This window comes from Cyprinodon variegatus, unplaced genomic scaffold (assembly GCF_000732505.1).
Source record: "Cyprinodon variegatus isolate N-32 unplaced genomic scaffold, C_variegatus-1.0 Scaffold43, whole genome shotgun sequence".
In the NCBI taxonomy this organism is placed as follows: domain Eukaryota; kingdom Metazoa; phylum Chordata; class Actinopteri; order Cyprinodontiformes; family Cyprinodontidae; genus Cyprinodon; species Cyprinodon variegatus.
In genome coordinates this window covers 683973-696747 of record NW_015150496.1, presented here as the reverse complement: position 1 = coordinate 696747, position 12775 = coordinate 683973, and the positions used below count along the sequence as shown (strand labels likewise).

Below are 12775 nucleotides of genomic sequence, written 5' to 3'. Positions count from 1 at the left end.
CATATGTATTAAATACGATACATTTGGCATTAAAGGGTTAAATGCTGTATATAGTTTCAACAAAAGATAAATATTCAAACACATTTCAAGTTGTACTGTAATTCTTTCTGGCTGCTCCTTACTAAGGAATCAGCATGAAAAGTAGTTTATGCCCTAATGCCTTTTCTAATGCTACTGGTCAGTGACCCATATTTCTTTACTTTAAATCTTTGACTTCAATTCTACACTGTTAAGGAGGCAGGAAATCAGACAACTGGAGCCAAAAACAGAAGTGAAAGTGTTTATCTTGAACTACTTAGGTTCATGGCAGTGAGTCAAAAGTGGAGGGAAACATTGGGAGGTAGTGGAGACCTTCATTAAATGCAGCTCAGGCCCTGGTGAAGCCCTGGCTAATGTCCCTATCATCTCTGGAGTGGGCCAGCTTCTGGCTCTGTGTCCAAATGATTCATGTTTAATGCATCTCTGCAGTCCTTGTCATTTAACCTCACCCCTAGAGGCTATAGGTCGGGTTGGGTTAGCAAAAGGCTCCCTTAAGGCTCATGTGGGGCAGAATGGCCATGCAGTTATTCTTCACCTGCTCTCCATTTGCTTAACATAGGGAGAGCTCTTCCATGTTTAGCCAGTTGCCGTTCAATCTCCCCACAGCAAACCCTTTGCATCACACGACTTGAACCTGAACTCCGGGGTGGTCCGGGGCTGAATATGTGGCGCTCTCTGAAGCACTTTGTTACTCCACTCTGTGTACTACGCTTGAATGCTTAAGCAGGGTACCACTGATGCGATGCAGAGACTCAGTAGTTTACACTTCTGGTGAGTGCTGAAGCTTTGGTAAAAGCTTTTCTGGTGAAACCGAGGCTGTCAAAGTCGATCAAGATTTTGTTGAGCAGAATAAGCGCAGCATTAGAGCTGAAGAGTCATATGAGTTTTTTCAGCTTGAATTTAGGATGCATGGATTCAAATTTCTGCAGACCATTAAACACTTAACTGTTAACACACTAAATGCTTTAGGTTTTCAGATATAATTCTCAGGAGAATGAAATCACTTAGGAAAAGTAGATCTTTGCAACATGCAGCACTCTTAAAAAATATTCATCCCCTTACAGATTTCTAACGTTCAATCACACTTTAAAGTCACTTTAAGAATAAGTACCGAAACACAGCTTCCTTATGATTATTTCCTTTGTTAAAAAGCAAATTACCCCTGGGGGGGCGGTCATGGTTTGGAATTTCTTGACAATAGCAGTGAAACTGGCAGTGACAGCAAAACAAAGATGGAGAGGGGTGGTTAAGCTAGTTTTGGGATGAGATGTAGGATTTTTTTTTCTCCACTATTTTTCACAGAGACAGAGGAAGGTGGCGGTTCTTTGAAAGAAGCCAGTGGCAGACCTACTGAAATCTGTTATTTCGGGGGTAATTTCACACTTTCTTTTGAGCGGATACCAATACTGATTCAAAATTTGTTGAAGTACACTCGTTTAGAATTAGAAAAGGTGCCCAAGAGGCAGTGTTAGGCTACGTTCGCACTGCAGGCCTTAATGCTCAATTCCAATTTTTTTGTGAAATCCATTTTTTTTTTTTTTTTGCATTGCCGTTCACATTACAAAATACATGCGACTTGTATGTGATGAACCGTTTGAACTGCAATCATACAACGCAAGTGTACCAGATGTGCAGTAAAGGACGCAATGACGGATGGTAGTGCCGGAGCGCATCTATCGATCTTTCCCAACCTTAAAAACTCAATCTTTTCAACATGGTTAAAAAAAGACTGCTCTCCACATTGTTGTCCATCATGTTTTTTTTCTCCTTTCCACTTCTGTGTAGCATGACGCAGAATAGTGAGCTTTGTTAAGTATTAATGGCGTTCAGGTTGGATGAATGCGACCTGGCCGTTCAGACACAGGTTGCATTTGAAAAGATCAGATACGTATCGGATTCAGGACCACAGAGCCAACTGGTCTGGGTGGCTTAAAAATAATTGGATCTATGTTGTTCAGACCGCCATGAAAAGATCAGATACAGGTCGCATATGGGCAAAAAGTCGGATTTGGAGTAAGGCTGCTGTGTGAACGTAGGCCTGGACACAGAAGCAGGATTGGAACAAATATTCTGTAAATTATTGTAATAATGTCAGGAACTATAAAAAATATATTTTTTTAGGTCAGCAGGGGTTCTTGCTTCAGGTCTTTCTCCTAGGGACCATTTTTTTCTTAGCTTCCCTATTTTTGATGAACCATAAATACTTGCCTTTACTGAGGCAAGTTAACCTAACTGAAGAGCTTTAGATCATATTCTTTTGTTTTTTCCTGTTATCTCCTGGATGAACTGTCGATGCACACTTGTTAACCCTTGTTAGAAAAGGGCAACAAAGCCAATACTGGTCCACAAAATTTATCAAATATTTGAAACCAGTTTTTTTTATATTTCATCAGTTTATCATTTTTGTTGAAATGTTTTCAAAATTTTTCAAACATTTCCCATGATTTGCTACTTTCTTATCCTTTTTCTACAAAGGTAACCTTCCTCTCCCTCTTCCTCTCCATCACTCCCACTCAATCCCCAAATCCCTTTCTTGCTTTGGATAATGGTAATTAGAATATCACTATGATTGAAAATTGGCAAAGCTTAAAGAGGAAATAGGTTTTCTAATCAAAAGCTGCCTCTTTGCTGGAATCCTGATGCTTCCTTGGCTGAAAAATGTTCTTCTATGATGAGAGCCTAAATGACTGCCAGACAGTTCTGAAGGCCAACTCTCCCCTCTCTTTCTGCAGTGTTGGACTAATGCCTCCGCTCAGCCTAATTTCACTGATTCTTTCATTCCCTTATTTTAGGTTTTAGATGACCTCCTATCAAGGAGACTTTTTATTGCTTTAAAATCAACATGTAGATAACTCCAAAGCACTGGGTCAGTTTCAACACCATACCTGTCCTTAGGTTGCTTGTTACTGTATGTAAATATTATGCAAAAGTTAGAAATTTTACATCTCAGAGGTTAGGTGCAGGACTAAGGTGTGTTATGTTAGGTGTGTATTGATATTAAATAGGGTAAGGGTCTGGGTTAGGAAATGGAATGAATGGGAAATGTTTGGGAGTTAACATTGCAGCAGGAAGGTTCTGGGTTCGATTTCTGGCCTAGGGTCTTTCTGCATGGAGTTTGCATGTTCTCCCTGAGCATGCTTGGGTTCTCTCCGGGTACTGGCCGGGGACTGGCGACCTGTCCAGGGTGGACCCTGCCTCTCACCCGTTGACTGCTGGAGATAGGCACCAGCACCCCTCGCGACCCCAATTGGGAGAAGCGTGTCAGATAATGGATGGATGGATGTTTGGAAGTTAATATACAGCAACAGCCATTTAAAATGGGCCTTCCCAGTCAAAAGCCAGGCGAATGGCTTCCCACTTCCCTCCAACTTCCAGGGAAATCTCCTCCAACTTCCATCCGCTGGAGTGACCCCCTCTTGCATATATCTTTACTCTGACTCCACCCTTTCACTGAATTACAGAGTCTGACCAGGAGATGACACTTCACTTTAGATCTTAATGTCCCCAAATCATGACAGAAAGAATATTTTAGTACAAAGATTCATGTTTTGTAAAGGAATTGTAGGGGACAAGCCTAGGGCCCATCAAGGAATGTTGGGTAATTTTGTATGGCTACTACTGTAAAGTCGTCAAAAGAACAGCAGAGCATGACTTATGTGTATGTATGATTATCATTTAATTCTGTGTTATGTAAAAAAGGAAAAGAAAACCTTTTTCAGAATCTAGGAGAGAATTGTCCATAATGGGGCCCAGGGGCTGTTCTTGCTTCCTGGATTGATTTTCTGCAGCCACCGATTGCAATTCCAGAGTACTACATTTTCCACCAGGCAGCACAGTGTTACATTAATATCCGCAAATGAAAATCTACTTAAAATACTATATCAGATACTAAACAACAGATTTGTCTTCTGATAACCAGGCTTCCTGCTTGCTTTAATAGAGCATCATTCATCAAGTGACTTTTACTCCAAGATCGGATTTTCTCTTCATAATTTATGTTTTGTTCCAACTTTTGATAATGATTGTTTTTTTATTTATTTATAGCCTAATATTATTTTCTCATCCGCAATGCTTATAATGAAAAAAACTTCATAAGTTTTGGATCTACAATATTGTTCAATTGTTCACATTCCTTCCCTACATGAAATCAGACTATTTCCTAAAGTTTTATTGATGTTTAGCTTTTATAATGGAGCTGGTAAAAAAAACAAAAATTATTTATGTTTTATTTTTGTCTATATTGTGTCATCAGTACTTTCTATTGACAATTTTGGCTAAGTGACCAAAAGTTTCATCTGAACTAGTTTAGGATATATAAACAGAAAATTTAGAACAGTTTTCACATCAATGCTTTAGTTTTTTTTTTTTCTTGTGGTCAATCATCCTGAAACTAATGGGTGTTACGTTTTCAATATGGCATTAATCAAATATTTAATTACTAAGAAATTAAAGTGAAACATTATAGGTATAGATATAATATGATTAATTTATCTAATTTCATAAATTAACTGTTTTTAGGTCACATTAAAATATTTTACTTAAAATAGGTTTAATTAACTGATTTCCCATAGTTTTAAAAAATTGATGTTGCTATTTATTGCTTTAAATTACATACGTTGAAGCATTCTGCTTGCTTTCATTTTGATGTTGCAGACCTGTTAAAGAAAATGTGATTGTTTGATGTATAAAAAAGTTCTATATTGAACCACTAAGTAATTATATTTTATATATTTATCATTTTTTCTTATCATTTTTCTTTTCTTTTCTACTTTTTTCCTCTGGCATATGCCAGTTGAAAAATGCCTTATGCCAGTTGGAAACTGGTACCAGTTGAAAAACAGAATATGCCAGTTCCATCAAAGGTCCTACATGGGCGCTGAATATCTAAATATGGTTTTATAGACACTATATTTTTCCAGTCATGAAAAAGTTATTTTTATGTATGTAGTGGCAAATATGTCTGTGTTGATAAAGATATTAAATAGTCCTACCACCAAATCTTGTTTGCTTTGATAATGTGACTAAATATTCCAGAAAAGGCAACATATTGTCAGTATGAAGCGGATCCAGAGTCATCTGCTAACAAAAAAATGGTTAAAACATTTTAACAAATGAACAGATTTTGTGTTGTTTTGAAGAATAATTGGACATTTCTTTAAATAATAAAGGAACTAAGTCAGTAGTTTATCCTCAACTTTAATTTGTTAAACTCATAACTCTACAGTGACTAGTTATTTATATTTAGATTTCACGTTTTTAGGCAAGATGGTTTGTGACTAAAAGGAAATGCAAAATACTAAATAACAAAATGGCAAATTTTGTCTGCTTTGGATTTCCTTTTAATTACTAATAAATGGAAAGTAATTGTAAAATAGACTAATCTGAAGTAAATATGCCAAAGTAATAGGTTAACAAAGTATATGGTTAAAATGACAGAAAATATAAATTACATGATTTAATTCTTACATTATGATGAATTGTAGAGGTTTAAAAATTATTAATTTTTTATTTATTTATTTATTTTTATTTATTTTTTTTGCTGTTGCAGTTTTAAATGATTAAGAAAGAAAAATTACATTTAAAAAATTAAGTTTTTGCTGTCAGTATGTAACCATGATTATATGTTGCTGAGGCACAGGGCACATCTAATACACAGATATAAGTTAAAACCCTTATGGAAAACAAAGATGGCATCCTTCCACATACCGAAACGAGATAACATACATGGAATATGGCATGGTTGCGGGAGGTTACTGGTTCGATTTCCTGCCCGGGGTCTTTCTGCATGGAGTTTGCATGTTCTCCCTGAGCATGCGTGGGTTGTCTCTCGGTACTCCGGCTTCCTCCTACAATCTAAAAACATGACAGGTTAATTGGCTTCTCTAAATTCTCCTTAGGTGTGAGTGTGTGTGTTTGTCTCTGTGTTGCCCTGCGATGGACTGGCGACTTGTCCAGGGTGGACACCAGCACCCCTCCTGACCATGCTGGGGATAAAGCGCATCAGAAAATGGATGGATGGATGGATGGATGGATGGATGGATGGATGGATGCAACTGTTGATGAAACTGCCTATGGCTGGCTGGGGCGTCTGCTTTCACAGATTTTTGTAAATAAATTGCTGTAAATACTTTTCTTGTTGATGTAATTTTCCTGCATAGTTTTCCTGCCAGAAGTGGGACGATCAGTGCTTGCCCAGAGGTGCACTGGTGGCATCTCTGGAAATGCGTCTGGCCCTTTTCTGAACTGGTTCAGATCCACTTGGTGTTATCCAATATCCCTGTGATGTCCTCTCCACATATTTTTCCACTCCTATGCCATGCAGCCCCCACCTCACATACTCAGGCATGATTTCCACTGTTGCGCTTACTGTAAAAAGTTTTTGAACACCTGAGCATAGCCTGGTTTGTCTCTGTTGTTTGACCTTCACCTGGCTGGACGTGTTCTCAGTCTAAAATAATTTATCTTTGTTTTCCACAAGTTCCACCATTTCCCCGTGTATGAAGAGAGCAGTGATCCTTTGTGTTTCTGGTGTCCAATCTAACTACATTATGTTTTAGCCCCCAAACTTTCTATTAAAGTTATTAGCTATGATCAAATGCAGAAATAAGGCCTATCTTCACATTTTATTTAAAAAGAATTTAAACTGCAGCCTATTTCTTTACTTCCTATGAATAGGATATCAGGATGGTGCTACATTGTAAGTGGATTTGTTGGTCTTTTATATCACAAATGCAACCGTTGTTTTCTTAAAAATACTCTATTATTTCAATGAGTGTTTCATCCTTCAGCTGAAAACGACACATTTTCTGCTTATTTTTTTTGTTTCTTTGTTCTTTACCAGCATGCTCTATTATATTCATGCAAATCAAATCAGCCTTAAGCAGGTGCTTCACAGCTAATCCTCCTTTCTGTTCTTTGTTTTTTGGCCCCAACCCCACCTTCCCTGTTTCCACCTACCTGACCCTTACAACAAAAGGAGCTTCACAGGAACCAGGTAAGCTTTTTCCTGCATGTTTTCCTTTCCTCTTTGCCGTCCCTATCTTTTCCTGTTTATTTGATTCATTTATTTTATGCAGTCTTCCTTTTAACTCCTTGTATTTGAGTCAAAAAATGTCACAATAATAATAAGTTGCTAGTTCATATAATATACAATTGATCTTAGGTGTCTCCAAAGTAGGCAAATGGAGCTGTGGCTCCCAGTCTTAAGCCAAAAATGTATCTGATCTGCAGTTTTCGAATTTCATAAAGTGTCTTTTAATTTTTTTTATAATTTGTAAAAAAAAAACAAAAGGAAAATATTTGCTAAACTCTAATGCAAACCTCCTTGTTCAGAAAGTTGCTTTCCCTGAGCATAACTGGGAGTTTATTAAAAAAGGTAGAATGAACTAAACCGTAGATCACATCTCTTAGTGTCCTGACAGTTCTGAAAATCTCAGACTGTAAATCGGAGAAAATTTGATAGAAAAATGTTTCACACCACTGTGAAACATTTGAATGGAAAAAGCTTCCTGGATTGGAAGCGAAACATCGTCAAACTTGGAAACAGAATCCAGTGGTTTGTTTTTTAATTTTTTTGTGGAGTTTAACACTAATACAGGAAGACAGAGCTGGTGGCTTTGACCTGTAACCTGTCAGTGGCAGCAGAACGAGAGATCAGATCGATGTCTCGTCCCCAAATGTAGAAAGGCAAATGTTGTCAAATTAAATTTAGCTACAAACCCTTTAACTGGAATGATAAATGTGAAGTAAGTCAAAAGCAGAAGAAAAATGCATCAAGTAGAGATCTTCAGAATAAATGCATGGTATATCCGTCAGCTACGCCACACTGCAAAAAATGGAAAATGAGTCATTTTTGCTTAAATTAAGTGCATTTTTTCTTGAATTGAGGAGTTAACTGAGATAATTTGCCAATGGAACAAGAAAATTTACATTTAAAATAAGAAAAGAAAAATAGCGTTGTCTTATTTTGAGTGCATATTATCTAATTATCTTGTTTTAGGAGTAGAAATACTCATTCCATTGGCAAATAATATTACCGGTATTTATCTGCTAAATTTAATGGTAAATACACTCAATTTAAGAATTTTTTTTACTTAATTCTAGATGTTTTTTGCAGTGCACCATGCTTCCTGAAAGACACCAGCCTATACTGATTCTTTAGTTTTTCCCCTGACAATGATTCATGCGACAATGATTCATGCACTGAAAAACTGGAGGCAAATAAAAAAATCTGTCAACTTTCATAAATTACCTGTTTCACTAGGCAATAAAGTGAACATCTGATTGTTTAGCATGCATATCAGTTTGTGAGCAGACCAATCGGTCTGTCTACATTAAGGTTTGTTCCACCCACTGCGATCCATGACTAAAGGAGGGTTCAAAAAGAAAATCCCAATGTGTGGCGAAAGAAATAATCAAATTAATGCTACAAAAAGGAATTCCGATTTTAAATGTAGAGTTAGAAATCTAAAAACATTACATATTATCTAAATCAGAGGTCTTCAACTGGGGGTCCGTGGCCCCTAGGGGGTCCTTGGAGGTACTGCATGGGGGTCGCAAAAGTTTTGATTTATTAGGCTTTTTTTAATATTCCTCCTGCTATTTTTTTCTACTAATTGAAATGTCTTTAAATACACATTAACATGACTTCAACACACTGTAGTAAGCAGATAAATGGAGGCAGAAGATGTCTTTCAGTCATCAATGCACACATTCAGTGACACACAGGAGCTCTTTCAAGCTGGGCACCGTTTCATTCACAACACCTGTCCCATCAACCAGGAATCAGAATAAGAAATACCTTAATAATCCCAGGGCAAAATTACTTTCGTTACAATACTAATATTTTTAATAGAGTGGCTATAGGACCAGTTTGATATAACACAATTTCATACAATATAAATAATTAGGGGGTCCCCGCTCCATCTCGCCATCAGTTTGGAGGTCCTTGGCCTGGAAAACGTTGAAGATCCCTGATCTAAATGATTACATGTAATGTAATGGTTGTGGACTGATGGAGTCCGATTGAAGTTTTGGTTCTTTCTCCCTAAAAAGATCTGAGCAGGCTTTTAAAGTATTTTTATTTGCAATTCATTATAAAAATGTAAAATATAGAGTAATTTATTTTGCTTTTGTTTATAATGGAAGAGCGAGGCCCCCCCTGAAGGTGTCCGGTCTTGGAAATTCCCTTCCAGTTCTTTTCCTGGGAGCAATCCACTAAGTTTAACCGCTCTTTTGCTAAATGCTCTTAGGTTTAGAAAAGTGAATAAAGCAATAATAAAATGTTTAACGGGATTTATTCCTGATCAGAATTAAGACTGTGTACTCTATGTACTTTGCTTATTATATAGGTGATATAACAACAGCATACTTGACTAATAAAGAAAAATGCTAAAATGTTTATTTTACATCACAAAACAAAGGGATTTACTGTAAGTAGCCATATAAACAGGAAGAACAAGAGAGATCATAGCATGACAACAACTGCAGATGCAATACCTGACCTCAACAACTCACTAAGCTCTGTCTTTCCTTATTCTTTCCTTATATGTACCTGTTGCTTCTGCAGAAATGAGGTGTTAATAAAATACATTTCATGCATAAAATATAAGGAATGTCATCACAGATTTTTTAAAATAAATTTGTTATTAAATTTTGTTTTATTAAAACTAGAATCTTGAAAGCATTTTGACAACATTGTTTGTATTAGATCAACAGAAGCTAGTGCATTAGGTTTTTTCATACTTTTTGACTGATAAAGTCGGACCGAAAATGACTGCAGAGTGGAATATACTGAACAAGGTTTTATAAGCTTCTGAATCATTAAGTTCACAGTTTCTCCCACAACTGTACTCGCTCTCATTAAAACTTTTTATTTTAATCACCGAATTCATTTCAACACTTAAAAAAACCCACCTTTCCAAGTAATGCATGTGGGTATTGCTCAGGTTTCAACGCCATCTTCGTTAATGCCTTCCCCGCCACTTTACAGTTTCTTTCCCCAACCAACTCTTTTTAATCCAATTAGCAGCACTGGTGACAGTTATTTATATGTGCATGAATTAAATGTGAAAAGAGTACCTCCCTTGGGGGGCTGATTGGGTGAAGCACAGCCTTTCAAAAGCTTTTTTCTTGATCACAATCCTGCACTGCAGCTGATCTCCATCATGAGCAACAGCGAAAACCTCACAGCCAAGGACGACCGCTGGTCCTTCTGTCTGCGACTTGAAAACCAAACGCTGCCCAGTTTCTGTCCTCAGAACCGCAAAAGCCGTTTCATGTGTCAGCGAGGCTCTTAAAAAGAACATTTTTTGACACATTCTAATTTTGAAGTTTTAATAAGCCTTCCATCAGTGCTCAGGTTGATCTTAGATCTTCGGTTCTGTTACTTTTTGTCGCGTGGACTGAACTGTCGGTGGTGCCAAATGAGCAAGCAAGCTGCCAAATCTGACTCGCTTACCCTTTTGAACTCTTTGCCAACTAGTACTTTAGAGAGAGTAGAGAAAGTAACTGCTTTGAAGGTTTAAAAAAAATCACAACTGGTTCCAGAACACAAAGAGACACATTTCCCAACACTAGATCTTAAAAATTGGCTGTAACACCACAGCCAAGAAGATTCCAACACTCTTTAGAGCTACCTGAGTGTCTCCTCTTTACGGTGTCACAAAAAGAAAATGGAAAAAAAGAACACCACCTTACAAATTTGACTTATTTTATGCAGATTTATATATTTCATATTAACAAAAACCTGATTAACAGGAAAAAAAATAAAATTAAACTCATTTTAGAGTGAATCAGGGTGTAGATGCAGTGCCTCATGTCCCGACCTCAGGAGATTTGTAGCATGTCTATCTGCCATTTTAGTAGCTGAATGTTATGACTTAAAGTCACTAATGCAGTGAAAAATATCTTACAAACAGAAATAAGTAATTTAACTTTAAAATTAAACACTCCAGGCTTAATAATTTAATTGGTGGCTATATGCAGAACCGCTGATGAGTGACTAATAACATTTTAGAAAATTCCTCCAAATACAATAGAAAAACACTTTTTTCCTTCCAGTGTGAAAGACCTGTGTTTTCAATCCAAACCTGAAATCTGTCTGCTTGGAGTTTGCATGTTCTTCCTGTTCATATTAGGGTTCTCCCCACAGTTCAAAAAACATCTTAGGTTTACTGTACTTGGTGTGGATCCCAATCAGACAATACCGATCGTATCAGCATCTATCACTTCAATTAAAGACTGATAAACAGTTAGTCCAGGTAGATAACTACAGCTCCTGTTTCTGAACTTAAGAATTTTTGTTTTCTTATTCTGTGTCTACATAGAACATTAGATATGAGCTGTTTTTTTTCATGTCTCAGCCTAATAAAGGAACTTGTTTGAGTGCAGGTGTAATTTATACTTACAGTCCATCTTTATGTACCAGTTCCATCAACTATGTCTAGCATTAGCTTGAACATTAAACAGCTGTTGCAAAGCTGCCTACAGACGAATTGACTAGTTTATTGCGTGACACATGGTATTCTTATAACGTTGTTATTGCTACATTAATGCATTTAGATCAGGTTGATCTCAGATCTTCGGTTCTGTTACTTTTTGTCACGTGGACTGAACTGTCGGTGGTGCCAAATGAGCAAGCAAGCTGCCAAATCTGACTTGCTTACCCTTTTGAACTCTTTGCCAACTATTACTGTACTTTAGAGGGAGTAGAGAAAGTAATGATAGTACTGCCAGCTAACTGCTTTCAAGGTTTTAAATATATTTTACATTAATATATTATTATTACATTAATATAATGCATTTAGATCGTTAAGAGCAATGTTGTGACAAAAAAAAACACAAAAAAAATGCAAGTCCAAATTAAAATCTCTAAATTCTCCATAGGGAGCAAATTATTTGGTATCCTAGCTCTGACTTTCAAACACAGGATTTTAAGGATTACTTATAAAGTAGCTACTAAGGAATAGTTATGGCAGTGGATACTAATAATTTGCCCTAAAGCACCCCACAGCTAAGTTACATTCATTACCGTAATTAAAAGTGATACTTGTTAAAAATTGCTGTATTTCCTGGACTATAGAGCGCACCTTAATAAGCGGCGCCCTTTAATTTTTTTGAAAAACTGGAAACACACATATATAGGCCGCACCAGTCTATAAGCCGCTGATATCTACTGACCTGTTTTCCACCAAGCCTGTAGGGGGAGCTCCTCATATAGTCCCTGTAGTAGAGACAAAGAAGACTGCTAGCTCATGTTAGCTTGTTGGCTCGCAGCAGTAATAGCTCTGCAGGAGATGAGCCCAGTCTCTTCATTGATTTGGCAGCTTTAATGAGACAAATAAATTATAAATGTTGGAATTTGGTATTTTTCTTCTTTGTGTTGCTTGCTGTTAGCATGTTCTCGTGCTAATTGAAAATTAGCCCGTTCTTTTATTTTCAGCTTTGACTTCCCCTTCTGGTGGTTAGGACATATCCACAAAAAAGCCGCACCTTCTTATACGCGGCTTGGTTCAAAAACTTTAGCGACTTATAGTCTGGAAAATATGGTAGTCTTTTTGTTTCTGCTGATTTAAAGGGTAGCATTTTGGAAAATAGACCTTGACAACATAAAAAACATTTTATGTTTTCAAAGTTCCCGTTGTTTCCTTAACCTGACTCTGCCAGATGGATTTGCTCCGCATATCCATCTGGAAACCTTCCGTTGAAGTAATTTTGGGAAGGGGCGAAAATACTG

General features: G+C 36.9%; 1 protein-coding gene across 6 annotated transcripts in view; it reads left to right on the top strand.

Moving 5' to 3' along the window:
• The window catches only part of cadm1 (cell adhesion molecule 1), a 622928-nt gene that overhangs the window by 396562 nt on the left and 213591 nt on the right, over positions 1–12775 (top strand). For 5 of the 6 annotated variants that reach the window (XM_015370204.1, XM_015370203.1, XM_015370201.1 and 2 more), the window contains exon 2: positions 7016–7033. The exons of the other annotated variant lie outside the window; for it this stretch is intronic. In XM_015370204.1, coding sequence (XP_015225690.1) covers positions 7016–7033 — 18 coding nt within the window. The remainder of the gene's footprint in view (positions 1–7015; positions 7034–12775) is intronic. 6 annotated transcript variants of the gene reach the window in all.